Below are 19713 nucleotides of genomic sequence, written 5' to 3'. Positions count from 1 at the left end.
TGTGGGAAGGAAAAAGTGTGACAGAAAACGCTGCACAACGAGAAGAGGTGACCGGACCGTGAGGAAGATTGTGAAGAAGGACCGATTCCAGACTTTGAGGGACCTGCGGGAGCAGTGGACTGAGACTGGAGTAGAAAGATCCAGAGCCACCGTGTACAGGCGTGTGCAGGAAATGGGCAACAGATGCCGCATTCCCCAGGTCAAGCCACTTTTGAACCAGAAACAGCGGCAGAAGCGCCTGACCTGGGCTACAGAGAAGCAGCACTGGACTGTTGCTCAGTGGTCCAAAGTACTTTTTTCAGATGAAAGCAAATTTTGCATGTCATTCAGAAATCAAGGTGCCAGAGTCTGGAGGAAGACTGGGCAGAGGGAAATGCCAAAATGCCTGAAGTCCAGTGTCAAGTACCCACAGTCAGTGATGGTCTGGGGTGCCATGTCAGCTGCTGGTCCACTGTGTTTCATCAAGGGCAGGGTCAATGCAGCTAGCTATCAGGGGATTTTGGAGCACTTCATGCTTCCATCTGCTGAAAAGCTTTATGGAGATGAAGATTTCATTTTTCAGCATGATCTGGCACCTGCTCACAGCGCCAAAACCACTGGTATATGGTTTACCGACCATGGTATTACTGTGCTCAATTGGCCTGCCAACTCTCCTGACCTGAACCCCGTAGAGAATCTGTGGGATATTGTGAAGAGAAAGTTGAGAGACGCAAGACCCAACACTCTGGATGAGCTTAAGGCTGCTATCGAAGCATCCTGGGCCTCCATAACACCTCAGCAGTGCTACAGGCTGATTGCCTCCATGCCACGCCGCATTGAAGCAGTCATTTCTGCAGAAGGATTCCTGACCAAGTATTGAGTGCATAACTGAACATAATTATGTGAAGGTTGACTTTTTTTTTGTATTAAAACATTTTTCTTTTATTGGTCGGATGAAATATGCAAATTTTTTAGATAGGAATTTTGGGTTTTCATGAGCTGTATGCCACAATCATCAATATTAGAAACAATAAAAGGCTTGAACTACTTCAGTTGTGTGTAATGAATCTAAAATATATGAAAGTCTAATGTTTATCAGTACATTACAGACATTGATGAACTTTATCACAATATGCAAATTTTTTTAGAAGGACCTGTATTTCTGATTCTAATGGGTCGCTCTGAGTTTTCCATGCAGGCAGAACATGAAAATAGTTTCCTACACCTATCTCCTGCATTAGCTTCTGATAGAAAATATACGGTGAAACTCAAGGCTTAGAAAATCCTGACAGGTCTACGTCACACTGTCACTTAACATTCATGGATTCACCCATCTTGACTCACGACGAGGAAGGATATTGTTGGTTTAGTGTCCAGGAAGCAGCAGAGAACGTCTCAGCTGGTAAACTGAAGTTTTAGTCATGGGTCCTGAAGCCCAGAGAGAGAAACTTTTACCAAAATTATGATCTTTGTGTTTTAATCCTTTTGAACAATTGATGAAGGTGTGATCAAAATCTTACATTGTATTTTTAAATCCCTTCATGGCCTGGCCCCATTTTACATCTCTGAGCTGCTGTCTGCTTATGTCCCTGCCAGAACCATGAGGTCCAGCTCTCAAGCTCTTTTAACAGTTCCAAAAACCCGTCACAAGACTCGCGGCGACAGAGCTTTCTCTGTGGTTGGTCCTAAACTGTGGAACAAGCTACCTCTCAACATCTGTCACACCCTGTCCTGTCCCCCTATTCTGTTCAGTCCTGTGTCCTTGTTAATTGCTCCCACCTGCCACTCGTCTTCCAATCACTCCAGGTCCCAGCTCCTCATGTATTTAAACCCTCTCAGTTCTGTGTGTCTTGTCCGTTCATTGTTTCATTGTCCTGCATGTTCATTATTAAATCCTTCTCTTAATGTTCCTGTCTGCCTGCTTCTTCCCCTGCAATTGGATCCTCACCTCCGCTCACCACACCTGCACATTGTGACAACATCAGGACCACACAGAATCTAGGTTTTTATCATCTAAAGAACATTGCCAGAGTCCGCCCCGTTCTCTGTCTGGCCAACACGGAGACGCTGATGCATGCTTTTATCACCAGTAGAACTGACTACTGTAATGCCCTGCTTTCTGGTCTTCCCAAAAAGAGCATCTCAGGTTTACAACTTCTGCAAAATTCAGCAGCACGTGTCCTGACGAAGACCAGGAGGCGGGAGCCCATTACACCAGTTTTAGAATCACTGCAGTGGCTCCCCGTATGTTTCAGGATCGATTTTAAGGTTCTTTTAATGGTTTTTAAGTGTCTTAATGATCTTGGGCCTTCTTATCTCTCAGACCTGCTTTTATCATATGAACCCTCACGGTCTCCTGGTTATCCCTTAACCCTCCCACTGTCCCAATGGGTGTGACCCCGCGAGGAAAGTTGACCATTGAGCAAGGTTGATGGTTTATCCCTTGAGGTCCATGTGGCAGGGGTGAGGTGGTGCTCACCCCTGCCACATGAAGGGTCAGTGAGTTCAGCTTTTACTCTGAAGGAGCGTTACGTCAGGTGGAGCTTGCAACAGGTTTATTTTCTAGCTTGTCATTAGGTTTTTTTTTATACAAACTTTATTGATTGATTAGCAGTCAAATATCTCAGTGAAAAACAAAATACTAAAGAAATTAAAAAATATGTATATTTCTTTGTTCTTTGCGGTTAAAAAGTTACGAGTGGCCGGCTCGCAACTCTAGAACATTTGAACTGAGTTAAGGGTGACGTGGGAGTTAGTTTTATAATTCAGATGTTTTGATTTATGGTTGAATCACAATTGGACAACAAATATAAACACCGCACAGATCATGCCACGCGTCAGAAAGGAAAGCTCTGATTGGAGAGGCAAAGGAATGTGTTGTGATTTAACATTACGTGTGATCAGTCTAGTGTGTAGTTTGAAAGTTATATTACTTATTAAAATACTATCAGGATTATAATATCAAGTAATTAAGATTCTCATTTCACAGATTGATTTAACATTGAGCTACATGATTATTTGGACTAACACAGGTATTTGATTATTATTCAATAAAGAAGAGTTTTGGTCTTTTTTCTTCTCTTGAGCTGTAGGGGGAGGCAAATAGCTAGTGAAAACAGTTTACATTTAGAGGCATCAAAAGGCCTTGAGCAGGATCTGAGGGAGATACGTTCTTCCTGAGGAGAAAGGAAAACAGTCCCTTCATGACGCTACAATTTATATTAGCACTTTTATTTTTATATTTTTACTCATTTTAGTCCAGTGTTTCCTCTGTGGCCCCGGGGGCGGTGGTCGACTGTTGCTGCCTGGGCGCTCTACAGGTAGTGCTTGAGTGGAGGTGGGGATCTGTGCCCTCTCTCCTCTGGGCGCCTTGACTTTGGTTGACCTGATGCTGCCGGGGCAGACGGCTCATCTGATGGCACTCAGCAAACTATAGAAATATAATTTTTACTGATGTTATTGTGTGTGTGTGTGTGTGTGTGTGTGTGTGTGTGTGTGTGCGTGTGTGTGTGTGTGTGTGTGTGTGTGTGTGTGTGTGTGTGTGTGTGTGTGCATGCATGTATTACTGTTAATGCTTTAAAACTGTCATGGGAATTTGGGGTTGTTTTAATTCTGTAAAGCACTTTGAGTCGCACTTTTGCTTGAAAAGCGCTTTATAAATAAAACCTGATGGATTGATTGATTGATTGATAGTAGAAGCTAACTGTTAGCATTAGCAACTCCACCCCACAGCAGAATTCCTCCAGGCTTGTATTATTTATGGAGATAAAACATCAAAGTTGAGCAGAGTCATGTTGCTATTAGCCAATCAGAGTAGAGATGCCCACTCAACCCCCCCCCCCCCCCCCCCCCCCCCCCAGACTGACTTCCAAGGATTCATTCCTAGTAGAGACCACAGCTAACTTATTAAAAATATGAGTAAAAGGCCTCTTTAAAGATACACGAAACACTATTTACCCCTTTGTGTATTTCAAGGGGTTTTATTTATGACTTTGGTCACATTTGATTTTTTCCGATGAGCAGATTTCAATATCAGAAGAAGCTAACCTTAATAAATGAAAAACAGGAAGTTTTAAATTTTTTATTTTATTTATTGAGTGATCCAAACCAACCAAGTAATAGACCCATAGACTTGATAACGAGTAAAACCTTTGGTAGCAACAACTGAATCATCTTTAGGGTCAGGAAGGTTCAGATTTAACCTCTGTGGAGTCTTTTCAAAAGCAACTGAAAGCCAGACGCATCTGTTACATTTTTAGATTTGAATTTTGAGAAGCCTGGGGTAGTGAATTCAGCCAGGGGTTGCCCACTTTAAATCAGCAGATGAGTATGCTCTGAAGAAAGGCTCCCTGAGGCTGACTCTTTGACATCAGAAACGTTATTAATGAGTCCACATCAGTACAGGTTAGATGCATCAGGAACCAGGAGGAATTCAGCTAAAGGAAATCCCCTGAATAACGCACAACTGCTCCTTTTTTTTACTTGGAGAGCACATTTCCTCTCCCATGCTAGCGGGGGAGAGGATCTGCCAAGATTGGATGAACCAGTCCATACCTTCACCATATTAACTTTAAATAGCTGAAGGCTCTTTTCTTCTAAAGAAGGCAAACTTTCTGCACACAAAGAAATGCTTACGTGGACCAAAGTGAATCCTTTGACCACATATAGTAACCAAGTTCTGCAGCTGCAGTATTTTCTTTAGATATCACATTTGTTCTATGCTTTTAAGCCTTATAGGTTTGTGTTATTTTTATACTAGCCACTCTTTAAGGCATCTGTACCGTTGTTGTTTTAACACTTTGCTGTTGTGAAGCACTTTGTGATTCTTTCAATGAAAAGTGTGATACAAATAAAATGTACTTTCTTACTAGATTGCTTTTACACCTTAATGAAATCACTATTTGAGTATTTTTTCACAGCTCTGTCTTCTGTCCTCACTGTTTGTCTCATCTGTCCTTAGGAGTGGGAGACGCTGCTGCTGGACAGGAAGGACATCCTTGATGCTATGCTTAAGTGTCAGACCACCTGGCTCCAGCTCAAGCCCATCTTCAGCTCAGAGGAAGTCATCGTTAAGCTGCCTGAAGAAAGCCTGATGTTTGATTATGTGGACAAGTGCTGGAAGAACATTGTCGCTGAAGCTGTAAGACCCTTACTTAGTTATGTTAGAAATAGTCCCAAACCTTGTGCTTTAGCATGTTTTTGCACTGGTCCAGGTTAAGGATCCACGGGTCCTCGTGGCTACAGACCAGCCCAACATGCTGAAACAGCTGCAGCAGGCAAACAAAAACATGGAGGACATCCAGAAAGTTCTCAATAAAGTGTGTTGATGAAATTTTTACAGGTGTTATAAATCCGTTTTTTCTGCGATGGACTAGCTATCTGTTCAGGGTATACCCCGCCCGATTGCCCATTGACCGCTGGAGATAGGCACCACAAATAAAACATCCTTCCATACGAATATTATTATAAACCACACAAGAGGCTACAACTCCAGACACACCAAAACGTCCCCATTTACTGAGTTCAGCGTTGAATCACATCTTTGACAACCAGGTCCAAAAGATCGATTCTTCATTCAGAACAATAGTTCCAAATGATTCAACCTCCTGAATGTTTCATGTCTGCCTCCACTGAAAATGACAGAGGAATGTAATGTAGCTGTCACACCCTCCCATCCCAAAAAACAAAACCCAAAACAAAAGTGTGAAAGAAGTTGGGTTTATTTCAGTCTTTATCTTTTGGAAGATTTCCAGCGTCGAACATATTAAATAAAACAAATCTATAAACCTTTTATCACCTTTTCATGTTTCATTTAACGGTTGTCATCCATCAAGGTAAAACTCCTAACTTTAATTATTAACATTTTAGCAGACTGGTTTTTAGCAGCAGCTGTCTCAACATCCTCATAAGAAATAAAGCACGTTGGTTGTGATCTAGATGTTTGGTGGGAATTAGCAGGGTGTGTGTGTGTGTGTGTGTGTGTACGACTGTTGTAAAGCCCCCTTGTGGGGTTCTAGGACTCTACAGGTCGATCACCCTAAGTAGGTCTATGAAAGATAGCCAGCCTTAACCAGTTTCCCATTTCCAGTTCGTTTTTAGTACCCCTGCTCAGTAACCCTCAGTTAGAAGGTTCTGGATGACCGTGAGCACCTGGTAATCAGAAACACCTGAACAGGAAGTGGGTGGGGCTCACATGTACACAGACAAGGGGACATGAGCTGGCTTCTAGTGAACGTTTTTGTGTCATAAACAAAAGTAATTTCTCTAAATTATCTTTGAACTCACTAAATCAAATTCAAGCACTTAATGATTTTCCTGCTCCTTACCGACTGTGGGTCATCACTGACTTAAAGTTCACACAACACACACTCGTGTTATCATTTCATTGTCCTTTAAAAGTAAAATTACATTACAGCCAATTTCAGTTACTTTCATATAAAATTCAAGCACTTTAATAACCTTAAATAATGAAATAAGTGTTTTCAAAATGGAATTTATTTTATTGTAATTTATACAATTTAAGCAGAGAAATAAAAACATGCTGAGCGACTGTAGAACCAGGGCTATGCACTCTCAGTCGCACCAACCCTAATAATCTAGGTTTTAGTCTTACTGACATCCTGAAGGACAGCAGCCTACTCCTAAGGGGTGAAGCTCATCAGTGTAAATGAGATTATTTGACCACATTAAAACATAGACCCAGATTTTTGAGCACACACACACACACAAACTAAAAAAGAAAACCCGACAATCAGATTCATATAAACACTTTAATGAGTTGAGTTTTCATTCTCAACTCTTGACATCCGAACACAAATAACTGACAGATGAGACAAACTGTAGACCAAACACACACCAGCTGTGTTTATGTGCTCGCAAAGCTTTCAGGCTGACAACAAACGGAAACTCTAGTTCTAGAGTTAGACTTTAAATCAAGCATGTGTTCCTGAACTCTGGGCTGGAGCTTCTCTTCTTCTCTTGAGGAGTTCAGCTGTGAGTGGAGGACGGAGGAGCGGTCTGATGAGCAACTGTCACATCGGGCTGCGAGGACGGATCTGAGGCGGGACAGACGAGACAACATCATTAAGCAGACCAAAAGAGAACCAGCGGGTTGAATAGAAAACACGTACACATTCCATTGAGGGCTCCAGGGTGTCGGGGGGGTATCGTCGGGGCATTTCCTGCTCCAGGCATCATGCGGTTGGGCATGGGCTGACCTGAAGACAGGAGAAGTAAAACGTCATGACAGAAGTGCTGCTGTTGGTCTTGTAGGTGGAAGCAGTCCTGACCAGAGTGCTGCAGGCTGAAAGCGCTCTGTCCCTGCTGCTCTCTCTGCTGGCGGACCTTCATTTCTGCCTGCTTCAGCTGCTCCGTGTGGAAAGTCTGTCTCTCTGTCAGGAGCTGCTGCCGCTGGAGTTCCAGCTAACACACAAATGTAAACGGTCAGCCCACTTTGTAGGAGATAGACCCAGGGGAAGTCGTGGATCAGTTTTAATTACAGCCTCTTTCTCTCGGTCCATGATGGTCTCCAACTCCTCAAAGTGTCTCAGTTTGATCTCCAACTTCTTCATTTGGGTCTCCACCAGCAGAGCCACCAGGGACTTGATCTTCCTCTCCTCTACTGCTGCCAAGTGCTGCAGAAAAAGACCCGGAGGTCGTTAAATCGTCAAAATATTTGTGACGGGTAAGAAGAGAGAAGATGAGGGGAAATACAGACGATACCTTTGCTTTTGAGGCTGCCGACAACAGAGCAGCTGCTGCTGCCACGGGAACGCTGCCCTCCACCAGCTCCATCTCCATCGTTCTCCTGCCGTCCTCCCCTTCTCCATCTCTCCTGCTCTCATTGTTATCTCCCCTGCCTGAAACACAGATAACATATTACTGAATGACATATGCACAGAGCCTTTACTCTCCTCTATGCATGCATGCATGGACACACACACACACACACACACACACACACACACACACACCATCTCTCTCCTCTGTCAGCATAGCTTCAGCATGTTCACTCTTCAATTCATCTCCCTCCACTTTAGACAGGTCGGGTTCCATCTTGACTCCATCCACCCTCACGGAGACCTGAGACCGATACAAACACACATCAAACACACACGTTCCCTCAAACACAGGATGAACCGTTTTAAAGATTATTTTCTACCTGATGAGAGTTGGAGTCCAGCTTTTCTGCTTTCAGTGAATCTGTAGACAACACACAAGCAGTGAAGACGAAGAGAATTTTAGGTATCGACGTGTTTTTGTATCTCAGTCTTACCCGTCCTTGCTGACTGGTTGAATCCTTCAGAGGCTTTATCCAACGACTCCTCGTACACTTTGGAGAACTCCTCTGAAAACAAACAAAAACAGTCACCAGACTTTACGTGTGGCACAGCAGCTCCGCCTTTTCCCGGTCCTCTCACCCATCGCAGCCTTAGCTGCGGCCGATGCCACACGCGGATCCACCACGGACGCCAGGAAGGCCACGGTGCTCATCACAGGGTTTTCTGATTGGCTGAAAGGCACTGGCTGATAGGCCAGCGGGCCCAAAGAGGCCGACGAATCCTCCAGGTAGGGGTCTTCTATCGGCAGACGTAAGAAGTGGAGGATACATTCGTCCTGTGTTCTGGAGCCAACGTGCTCTGATACTTTGTTCCAGTCATCCCTGTAGACCTCCAAAGCCTGAGAGCAGAGACGATGTCAGCTACAACCACGGCTGAACAAACTCAAGAACGTACGAGTTACACGTAGGTCTGCGGCAGAAAGGAAAACAGAACACGACCGACTCACCTCCAGCAGTAAGAGAGTCTCCTGCTCTGTCCACTCTCTTCCTGCATTTGCTCCTTTGGTCTGTAAAAATGTCACAAATAAATAACTCCAGATGCTTTCAAAGACATTTAATTTGCCTAAAAGCAAAAATGAATAAAATCCTGAGAGTTTAAGAACTGCTGGGTGGTGCGAGCGTGTAACAGCGCGAGACCTTCGGGTGTTTCCTGGTGTAAATGTCGGGGCGCAGACCGAAGTTCTGGCAGTCTGACGGCTTCTCTCGGCTCTTCTCTGGGAAAAACAGCGTGTGCTGCGAGGCGGACACCTGCAGGACAAAGAGTCTCAGCACAGTGCTCATCAGAAGGCACAGGAAGAGCTGGCCTGGAGACACCGGCACCTGTAGGGGCTTGTGCTGGAGAGGGGCCAGCCCCGACGGCGTGTCGGCCAGCACGTTGAAGTGAGGCGTGGGTGGAGGTCCCATAGGGAGGGGTCTACTCTCTGCATCCACCTGGTAGTTGATTAAACCCCACTGCTCCAAAAGTGCATGCACCCTGAACACAAAAGGAGATTTGTTTTTATTTACAGAACCTAAACGCAGAGGGACAAACACAAAAGGTTTAGGCCTGCCTAATGAGAGCGCAGACATCTCCGGTCAGGTTCCGTCTGCAGGACGTGGAGCTCAGATATTCCTGGGGGTTGAGCCGATATGTGTCGATCATGAAGTTACGATACGCCAGGTAGCTGTGAAGGAAAGGGAGGATCACGATGAAGCTCTGCTAAGCTTCTGCATGCACGGATGTGTCTGAGGGTGGGGAGTCCTCACATTTCAGGAGACTTTGATTTGTTCTTTCCATTGAAGAATTCAGGAAGTGCACGTTTCTCTATGGCATGAATGCTGGGTGAAATTTACAGGAAGGCTCTTTAGAATGACCATAAATACGAACAAGACTTAAAGTAAACGAAGATGCGAACCTGTTGTAGTTAAACCAGGACGTGTAGCTGGGTATGATTATGTGATGGGTTTGCTCCGTGATGTTATCGTCCCCCTCAAACAGGCGTGGAACCTCTCGTCCGTCTTCATCTTCCTGGAAACCAACAAACATCAACAACACGTCGACACCGCGTTAACAGCGTGCGTATTTAACTCACCCTTCCCGGAAAGTCATCTTCCTGATCGTCTGAAAAGGAAAAGAGAACAAAAAAAAAAATCTAAATTTGTGAACAAAAAAACAAAAACGTGAGAGAAAAAAAAACGTGTGTTTAAAATAACCTCCGGGCAAAACACAAGATTACCGAGGTCAGCCATGATCCCTCCTTTCACCGGAGTATTCTCACTGTCCTTCTTCAGGTTCACTACAAGTTAAAGGTCAGAAGCACACAACGCTCATCCTTAATGTCTACTTTCATTCATTTGAACTGAATCTAAAAAGCACTGCTCAAGGGTTCTTAGCCTTTACCGTTCTTGGGCAGTATGACTTCCTCCATATTAGGCACAGGTGTAGGGTCCTCCATGTCTTTTGTCAGGTCCTCCTCTGGCTCTTCATCTGGCTGCCCACGTCTTCTCCTGAGTACGTACACACACACACACACACACACACACACACACACACACACACACACACACACACGCACACACACACACACACAGATTAATTCTGAAAACCGTAACCCCAGAGTGGAAGAATCTGTGTCATCTTACCCTTTCTTTCCTTTCTTCCTTCCTTCAGAGGAAGGGGAGGGGGAGCGTCTTCTCTTTCTGGAGGGAGTGCACTTTGAGTCCTGCAGCAAAGACAAACTTGCAACGTTAAAATAATGTTTACAAAAACAGTCAACAGATGGTCTGAGACAAAAAAGATCATTTCTAAAATGGTATTTCCTTGTGCTTGATGATCAAGCTACTAATAAAACGTGTTACATAATAACAATTATTAGTTTGGTGCAATAAGAATTATAATGGCAGTGTTTGCAAAAGCTTTTGAGTCACGCGGCTAAACTGGAAGACGTGGGAGTGTCTCACCGAGGACATTTTTGAGCCACGTAGGACAAAGTCCTCACAGGCTTCAGATTTGTATCTATTTAACAACGGTACTGTAATAAACTGATATTTATATAGTATTCATATTTTTTGAGACAATAATATGATGAAATAACTTTAAAAAAATATTAATGGAATTTTCTACAAAATACAAAACAATAACAAAATTATTACACATCATCATGTAAATATTTATATGAAACACCAGGAAATCTTTCTAAATATGGTAATGATCCATAGGAGTTATTGTGAGTGCTGCCGTAACCTAGTGATGGTAAACTCGATTCTTTTTACTGAATCGAGTTTGAACGAGTCACTGAGTCGGTTAATCAGAGTGTAAAAAGAATCTACATTTTCACTCAAACTTAACTTGCTCCCCTTTCCCTGTAAATGCTACTGTTGAGATGAGTGATTAAAAAAAGAAAACTAACCTTTACCTCCCTCTTTAGTCTCATCTTTGCAAAACAAAGTGTAGACTGATCATTGTTACATGGCATCAGTCAGACTATCGGCGTTCTGCTCAGGTGAAGGAGCGACTCTTCTAAGGTAAGAGGGTCTGAGTTCCTGCAGCTGAGACGCGGGAGGCGAGGGGGTGAGGGAGTCGTTTGTCCTCAGAAGCCAGCTACAGAGGAACTGAGTGATTCCTTCATGCTACAATTCAGCACTGGACATTGTGAGCTAGCTCTCAGGATGGGAGTATGGGGGGGACTCTGCTGTTAGCAGAGCAATGCTACCATGAACTAATGAGCTTCCAGCCCAGAACAGGTAAGGAGATGTTTGTTGATTTTTTTCCCTACAATTTTAACTCATTCACTGCCATTGACAACTAAAGTCGTCATTTTAGATCCAACCGTTCACTGCCAATGACGACTTAAGTCGTCTGCATTTTTTTTACTGTTTGAGCATCGGAACGAGCCCCCGCGCTGAGAGAACAAACATCTCAGCCCTGAAGCCGATCTTCATCCGCATACGTCACAGATCACATGATCAGGAAGCAACACATCCATGTGTTTGGAGATCGTTTTGGGTCGTTCCTGTAAAAAAAAGTGAGGCGCAAACCGGAAAAGCGTCTGCCGATCACAATTCGACAACGGATTATGAAAGAACGGATAACGCTCGAAACACGCGGACTCTTCCTGATGTAAGAGGTGAGTCTCCTCTTTGTTTTGGTTGTTTTGGCGTCGACATCATGCTAGCGCGCAACGTTCTGTGACTCTTAAAAAAAACAGTAAAAATGGTGAGAAACGCTGGCAGCGAAGGCCGTTAGCGATCAGGAAACGGCTGGCAGTGAATGATCGGCGAGACAGATTTCTATTAATAAGATCAGTTTGCTACCAGTAACAGGGATGAGTCAGTGAATGAGTGAGTTGGGACAGTGAATCATGATTCACGAGTCAGTAAAGTGATTGTCAAGTATTGAACGATTCGTTTGTGCCTCGCGCATCACTGATGGGGTTTATCTCAGCTGCTGGTTGGACTACTGCTCTAATAAACTACTGCAAGGCCAACATGTCACTGTGACGGTTTTAGTTCTGCACTAAAGTCACAATAATAAGAAATGGTCATTAGTTACTTTGCGTTTGTTTTACAGCTGCTTAAAGTGAATAAGACGCACGTCGGTCCATTATGTCCGATGGTTTTACGTTTTTGTCTAACGCTATTAAAACGTGTTGGTAATGTCCCGTGTGTTTCCACAAACACTGTAATACAAGTGACACTACTTATACTAATAGTTTCAAAATAATATTTTTTATTAAAGAAATCATATTTGAAGGCGACAACGTTCAACTGTTCCCACATTTAAATGTTTTTTTTATTATTTTTGTCCAGTTTGGGGTATTCTTCAGACAGAGGGTTAGAGTTAGGACAGCAGCTTCACACACACCTGATCTTCTTGGAGGTGAATTCTTCTACGGAGGATGAGAGGAACGTTCCTGTCATCTACACAATAATCCTCCTCGTTCATCCACTCGTTAAAGACATCTGTGTCCAGAGCCCAGCCAGCATGAACCTGCAGCACACAGACACAAAGCGAACCGTCATTTCATTCTGAGTTTTATATTTTTAAGGAAACTAAGGTAGCTGCTTACATTTGAAAAGCATACATGTCATCTATCAGACCTGATGCTCATCAGCTCATCACCACATTTATTAACAAAAAAAATCACCCTGTTTTTTTATTCTTAATCTAAAAATACTGATAATCTAATATAACTTAGATCTAAATATATAAAATATAAAGCTTTGGAAGTGGTTAGGGGTACTAACTCTCCAAGGCCTGTCTGTGTGCAGCAGCTCTTCAACTTCTCCTTCAACGTCACCCGAGGACATCCAGCTGTCATAACTGGTAGCAAAAGAGAAAAAGTTAAGATCAGCTTGTTTCAGTCCGTTTCGTTTTGAGAATCTAATGAACTGATCGAGATGCACGAAGCAACCTCGTATGACATAAGCCAGAGTCCAGATCAGGTCATTCTGTGTCGGAGCTGACAAAATCTACACGAGAATGAACTTTTTCTGGACTTCCGGGACTGAGATCAGTTATGTTCACGTGTAAGATTTATGCAAGCGTGCATCACTTATACGTGTGTGGGTTTTCATGCATTACCTGTCAGGGTGCATCCCCCAATGAACCAGGACATAATTGTCCTTCCGCATAACGGGACGCATCCAGTCACCTGGGAAAAACAAACAGTAAACACAAACATGTTAGGATTTGATTGTATCGTGTTAGTAAACACATAAGAAAGATGCGTAACTGACCCTCTTCTGTAGAAACAATAGCGGTGTAGACATGATGACTGGCGGTGTCTCTGTCCTCAGTGATGATACCCTAAGAAGAAGCAAATGTTTAAGTAGCACACACAGACTACAGGTTCAAACTAGAGCATCGCGCAGCGTCTATATGGATGCTAAATATTCACACAGGAAGCTCGCTCACCTTCAAGAATGAATAAATATTTACCCTGTGTCTGATGATGATGCCAGCAAGTCTGCTGGACAGCTCCGGATCAACCATAGGATCAAGATACACCACAGGCAGAGCCATGCAGTTGTTCTGTTGACACACAAGTCCACATCTGTTACTAAAGGTGCATATACGGGTGTGTGTTCTTCTCAAATTTCTGTGCGACCTGGATTAGAGCTTTCTCGATAGCGACAAACATCTCCACATTTCTCTCAGTTCTGGATGGATTCTGCAAGTCAAGCCTCCGCCTGTGTGGAAAAAGAGGAGAGAACAAAGAATGCTTAAATTAAAAAAAACAAGCAGCACGTGTGTGTGAGAGACATGATGGAGAAGGTTTAGGTAGTTTGGTACCCACCAGCCCTGCTCAACCTTGAACTTGTAAATAGTGCCAAGGATGTGGCAGAGTCCACCGCCTGGTCGCAGGTCCATAAAACAGTGTGCCTGCGCAGAAATGGTCAAATGAATTGGGTTTCCAAAACCAAGCATAGTTCTGTAATAAAAATATACTTATTTATAGCAAAAATCATTTGGTGAATGACTATGTAACAGAAGGAAAACTGAATATTTCACCAACATCCACTACTTTAGTTATATAAATACATTAGCCAAAGGGCAGAATCCTACAGAAAGGTGTAATTAAATTAAATCTGACAATAATCACATTAAAATTAAGCAGTGAATTAAAAACACTTGCAGGTAGTTTTGTGAGTGCAGGGTTGGTAGCTTGTCTGCCAAAAGCATCTTCTTGAAACTGCAGAAGCTGCAAGGTGACAGCAGCCAATGCCTGGCAGGATGGGGCGTCCACCGACACATACTGACGGACACACACATTTAGGAATTACTAAGAGACCGTTTACATAAAGTATTATTTATTTTCCATTTGTTTTACTCTATTTCCTTTTCTTAGCAGCTGCATTTACCGATAACTGTTTTCGATTGTGCCAGCTTTGTGCACTAAATTTAATTTGCTAATTTATATTGAAGTTACACAACTAATGAGTTTCAGCAAATAAATCTGAGCTGCAGGTGCAAAGTTGTTCCACACAGAAAATTTGTTTACATTGAGCAGACTAGCAGGAGGCGGCTAGCGGTTTCTGCTACCTTTTTGTAGTGCTTCCCGATCCACTGTCGCACCACCTCCAGTTGAGCTAAAGTATCCGGACTCTCCCAGAACCTAGCGGGTGAACTGCTGTCCTTTTTCCGGAACGTAAACGTCCCGGGGCTGGCTTGGCTTGTCCCAGGAAATCCAAAGTTTGCCCCTCCTGACATTGTAACCACAGAAGAGCAAGAATAATTTCAAACGCCAAAAGCTAAACTAGCTAGCGCGTTCGCTAGCTTTTGTGTTCTCACTTTTTCTCGCGAGACTCAGCTCTGTCAAAATAAAACCTTTTTTTCTTTTCTAATGTTTCCTAATCCTGGGAAATTCTTTGTTGTTTTGTGTATTTTTTAATAGTAAGCTTGGTTAGAAGAAAGAAAACAGCTACAAATTTTCATCAGAAAAAAACAATTTGATCACAGACGACAAAACTTTGTTTTGAAATGTGACGTACCCGGAAGAAGCTGCATGCATAATAAAAACAAGGGAATTGGTACGGACAGGTATGTTAAGTTGCAATCTCCTCAAAAATTCACTGTAATAGATTTTAGATCTGCGTTATTTACGCCATGTCACGCATTAATCGCGTCACCGCAGCGCCTGTTATTACCCACGGGGTACGCACGTGCGTGTGATGCACACAAACACACCAGAGCTGTCCTTTCCGTTTTCTTCCACTGGCTTTAAGGCGGGGCACTTTTTAATGTTTTCTGTGTTGTTTCTGTCTGCATTACAGTGAGTTAAACCTAAGATGTGTGACCTTTACCCTCATGTCTGAGATGCCATGGGTGTGCAGGGCTTAACCACGTTTGTGGAGGGGAACAGAAACTTTCTCCAGGACTTGAGGTTCAGGGATAGTCGACTTGTTATTGATGGCTGTAGTTTATACTACCGCCTGTACTTTCACCACGGCTTGGATCTGCAGCACGGAGGAGACTACGACGCTTTTGCCTGCCTGCTCACCAGGTTCCTCTCCGCTTTGGCAGCCTGTAAAATCCAGCCCTATGTGGTGCTGGATGGAGGTAGGGGGACTTCCTTTTGTATTTTTAAAAATGATCATAATTCCTTTTTTGAATTATCAACATAGATAAGAAATTACTCCCACAAACGTTACATTTGTGACTGCTTTGTGTGATTATCAGGGATTGACCCCAGTGATAAGAAGTTCCCTACTCTGCGTAGTCGCCTGCAGTCCAAAATAAGGGAAGCAGACAGCCTCTCTCATGGCCGCAACGGCTCTGTCCTTCCAATCCTTACAAGACACGTCTTCATCCATGTCCTCACTCAGAGAGGCGTCCCGCTGGTCCAGTGTTCAGCCGAGGCAGACTGGGAGATTGCGTGTTTGGCACGACAGTGGAACTGTCCAGTGCTGACAAATGACAGTGACTTCTATGTCTTTGACCTTCCAGGTGTGGAGAGTAAAATGACCCTTTTCTTTGGACAGCAATCAAGATGAACAAAGAGTTTTCTAATGATGTAGCTCAAAATGTTGTTGTGGTCTTTGTTTCCTTATTTCAGGTGGTTATCTGCCACTCCAGTATTTCCAGTGGACCAACCTGAATGGAAAAGCATGCCAGCGATACATTTCATCTCGGTTTTACACCACCAACAATCTGTGTCGCTGGTTTGGGGGCCTGGACCGGGAGCTGCTTCATTTATGTGCTGTAATTAATGGGAATGACTATGGAGCTCTAATGGAGGCTGAGACTCTCCTTGATCTGATAGATGTGGGTGCTTCAGGAAGAGGAGGGGGCAGAGGTAAAGGTAGAGCTTCCTCGTCTCGTATCGAGGGCCTCCTGATTTGGCTGTCGTCTTTTTCAAGTGTGGCTGAGGCCCTAAAGGAGGTGAGCAGGCTCATGTGTGAAGGAGGCAGAAACAAGAAAGGTCAGAAAGATGAGCTGAGCTCCCAGCTGTGGGCTGCAATGCAAGAGTATAACATAAAAGCTAGAAGCTCTCTGGTTCACTGGTTCTCTGAAGGTAAAGTAGCTCAGAGAGGGAACACATGTGGACTGACACAGCTGCCAGACTGCTTGTCTTTTGCTGCAGCACAAGGGCAGCTGGCTCCTGCGGTGGTGGATGCTTGGGTCATGCAGCGGGTCCTCCTCATGCCCCAGGTGGAGAATAATAGACTAGCCAGCAGCCACTTAAGCTCTAAAGCCATACGCCAGGCTATATATGGGATATTACTGCAGGGTCAAGATGGGACCGTGCACGGAAGAGACGGAGGTGCGTGGCTAGCAGCGGAAAGTGGAAGAGGTTCAGGAGGGAGGGGGCGTGGAGGCAGGGGTCAGGTTCACACATCAGCGTGGAGCACGGGGCAGGCAGCTTCAGTGCAAGCACAAGGCACCCCCATCTGTGTTGAGGAGTATGATCGTCTGGACCTCAGCTTAAAGAAGAACCTAGTGGAGGCACAACCCCCCAGGACCCCCGTACTCCTGAGTGAACTCAGCCAGGTAAACGGGTGCAGCACAACAAAATACAGTAGAATCATAAAATAATATAATCCCCAGTGTGTGTGTGTGTGTGTGTGTGTGTGTGTGTGTGTGTGTGTGTGTGTGTGTGTGTGTGTGTGTGTGTGTGTGTGTGTGTGTGTGTGTGTGTGTGTGTGTGTGTGTGTGTGTGTGTGTGTGTGTGTAAGGGGGGTGCTCATATTTTGTTTTTTGTTTTTAAATCTAGATATTTCCTTAAAACATGCGATGTGAACACTTCAACTCGGTCCTAAAACAACTTTTATTTGAGACCTGTTATGAGTTCATTTCTGCCAAACAAAAAGAAACAAACACCCTTACATATTTCATTTGTCCAGATGCTGACTGGTGATTGATGTTTGTTCTTCATGTCCAGGCCCCTGTTGCCCTGCGACTTGGAGTCCTGTTCGAGGTCCTGGCGGTGAAGGAGTCTGCTCTGGAACCGGTTCCTCCCCACCAGCGTCTGGTTGTAGCAGTGACTGGATTCTGGCTGAGAGAGGTCACACCAACACCCCCACAGCCTCTGGTGCAAGCGTTAGTGCTCAGCATGGTTTATGGAGAGGTGTCCTTCAACAACCAGCCTGGAAACTCCCATCAGCACGCTGGTTAGTTATGGGCCATTCCCATCTGTACCGGGTCGGCCCGGGCCGGGTAGCCCCAGTCGGCCCCAGCCTGGCCCGGTTGATTCCACACATCCTTGCCTTAAGCCCATGTGGGCTGATTCTACCCACCAATCAGAGGCTTGCTCTAATGGAAGGTGTGAATTTGCTGTCAGCAGTGGGTGTGTTGGCCCTGGTCAGCCTGAAGCAGACCCCCTCGAGAAGAGGGCTGAGAATGAGCCTTGGTTGGCCCGGAAAAATACCAGGCCACCCAGATATGTAAACAACCTACGCTACCCGGCCCGGGCCGACCCGGTACAGATGGGAATGGCCCCATAAGACTCTTATTTTGAAAAGGTCTTTTAAGAACAAGTTAAACTCACCTGTTGATGATCTACCATTCCAGTCCCGCGTATGAACTGGGCTGCAGAGCGACAGGTGCTCTCAGCGCTGGGTGGGAAGAGGGTGAGACCGGGGGAGAGACGAAGGCTGGACCTGGGAGTGGCTCACAGCTTGAGCCAATGGCAGGCCTGCTTCTGGAGTGCTCTGTGTCTCAATCAGCTTCTCCTGATGCCACTGCCTCAACCTCAGCTGTCATGGTAGGACACTCAATACTTACTCGTCTTCCTCTGGAGATGAAGAAGTCATTTAAACTGATGTTTTCTTTGAATAATTAAATCAGATTCTGAAAACAGAAGCATCCATCTTTACAGCTCCCTTGTCTCCTTGGATCTTTAGGGTGTTCAGTGGTACCTTGGTGCACGGCCTCTACAGGGCTCTGAAAGCAGGCTGGGCTGCAGAGACTCTGCTCCCTGTTGGGTCTGTCTCCGGACGGCTCTACTCCTGCCTGCTGGAAGCTGTGAGGGACTGCAGTTTCAAGCCAAACCCATCTTCTCTAGTATCAGGGAGGAAGAGGAGAGGCAGGGGCCGAGGAAAGAGAAGGGGAGGCGGGAGAGTGGCTCAGAGTGGGAGGAGAGATGCAGAGGAGTTAAACAACAGGTTTGCTCTCCTCATGAGTGATGAGGAGTTTGATCATTAATGAGGAAGCGGAGAAAATCAAATCAGGTCTGAGATGCGTGGGAAACGCTTTAAGGTTGTTTACTTGTGAAAAAAGTGCCGTTATTTGCACCGATTAGACCCCGAGACCCTCTCCCTCTACTCATCAGAGCATCTTAAAATTCCTTCTGTTCTGTTTGATCTTATCTGATCAAACGTTGGATGAAGAGCCACCCAAAACATCAACTACAATTATGAATTTAGTTCCTATTAAAGTGGATAATAAAATCCACACAATAAGACATTTTTATATACCGTAAATCCTCTAATATTAGCCTGTATTTAATTAACTGCCGGGTATCATATTTTGGCCGGTGTCGGAGTCGGCGGAGGTGAATAATGGCCGGTTTTTTATTGTGGCCGGGTGGAATGTGGTAACAAGCAAGTACAGTTGGGCGGTTGTGTCATCGTCTCACTTTTGATTTGCCAGTGATAGACCGTGAGGGTAACTTTAACCGTGCGGAGACGAAGAGGAGACGAAAATTTGATAACAAGTTCAAAGAGAACGTGCTGATTATGCTGCAGAACACTGGGGAGCAGTAGCAGGGGTTGTATGAACTAGTCACTAGTCGACTTCACCGCTCTATAGTGACTTTTTATGCCTGTCATCGACTAGTCGCTGTCACGTGATAATGACCGGCAAGATGCAGTCCTCGGAAAAGACAGCAGCCTGCTGTCAGCAGGTGACAAGCTCCTGCGCGTCTGGAAGCAACGCGCTGTGCCAGAGCGTCGGCACTGACACCCGCCGTAAA

The 19713-nt window shown here is 44.7% G+C and overlaps 3 protein-coding genes across 5 annotated transcripts in view; 2 read left to right on the top strand and 1 right to left on the bottom strand.

The window, feature by feature from the left end:
• LOC107383346 (dynein axonemal heavy chain 3) overlaps window positions 1-5315 on the top strand; it is a 19192-nt gene extending 13877 nt beyond the window's left edge. For both annotated transcript variants that reach the window (XM_015955909.3, XM_015955907.3), the window contains exons 18-19: window positions 4940-5119; window positions 5193-5315. In XM_015955909.3, the coding sequence (XP_015811395.3) occupies window positions 4940-5119; window positions 5193-5306 (294 nt within the window). In that variant the 3' untranslated portion in view covers window positions 5307-5315. The remainder of the gene's footprint in view (window positions 1-4939; window positions 5120-5192) is intronic.
• A 1420-nt stretch (window positions 5316-6735) lies between these two features.
• smarcc1b (SWI/SNF related BAF chromatin remodeling complex subunit C1b) lies at window positions 6736-15106 on the bottom strand. Of its 2 annotated transcripts, XM_015955906.3 has the most exons (28): window positions 14844-15106; window positions 14437-14556; window positions 14098-14183; window positions 13909-13990; window positions 13740-13832; window positions 13538-13607; window positions 13383-13452; window positions 13046-13121; window positions 12663-12788; window positions 10442-10521; window positions 10200-10306; window positions 10036-10095; window positions 9892-9920; window positions 9715-9827; window positions 9566-9637; window positions 9370-9483; window positions 9140-9293; window positions 8957-9067; window positions 8767-8826; window positions 8400-8658; window positions 8255-8326; window positions 8141-8181; window positions 7953-8061; window positions 7702-7838; window positions 7479-7613; window positions 7269-7401; window positions 7110-7196; window positions 6736-7034 (listed from the first exon to the last, which is right to left on the bottom strand). In XM_015955906.3, the coding sequence occupies exons 1-28, from the start codon at window positions 15009-15011 to the stop codon at window positions 6967-6969; spliced, it is 2832 nt and encodes a 943-aa protein (XP_015811392.3). In that variant the 5' UTR covers window positions 15012-15106; the 3' UTR covers window positions 6736-6966. The 2 variants fall into 2 exon arrangements, with proteins under 2 accessions (XP_015811392.3, XP_015811391.3); XM_015955905.3 differs by having other exon boundaries at window positions 8957-9293.
• A 108-nt stretch (window positions 15107-15214) lies between these two features.
• aste1b (asteroid homolog 1b) lies at window positions 15215-19173 on the top strand. Its single transcript, XM_015955904.3, has 7 exons — window positions 15215-15341; window positions 15575-15860; window positions 15981-16247; window positions 16357-17291; window positions 17683-17911; window positions 18312-18504; window positions 18644-19173. The coding sequence occupies exons 2-7, from the start codon at window positions 15623-15625 to the stop codon at window positions 18942-18944; spliced, it is 2163 nt and encodes a 720-aa protein (XP_015811390.3). The 5' UTR covers window positions 15215-15341; window positions 15575-15622; the 3' UTR covers window positions 18945-19173.
• Window positions 19174-19713: the final 540 nt, after the last annotated feature.

This window comes from Nothobranchius furzeri, chromosome 11 (assembly GCF_043380555.1).
Source record: "Nothobranchius furzeri strain GRZ-AD chromosome 11, NfurGRZ-RIMD1, whole genome shotgun sequence".
Lineage (NCBI taxonomy): Eukaryota > Metazoa > Chordata > Actinopteri > Cyprinodontiformes > Nothobranchiidae > Nothobranchius > Nothobranchius furzeri.
Note: the sequence above shows the minus strand (reverse complement) of the source record. Positions and strands in the feature narration are given on the sequence as shown.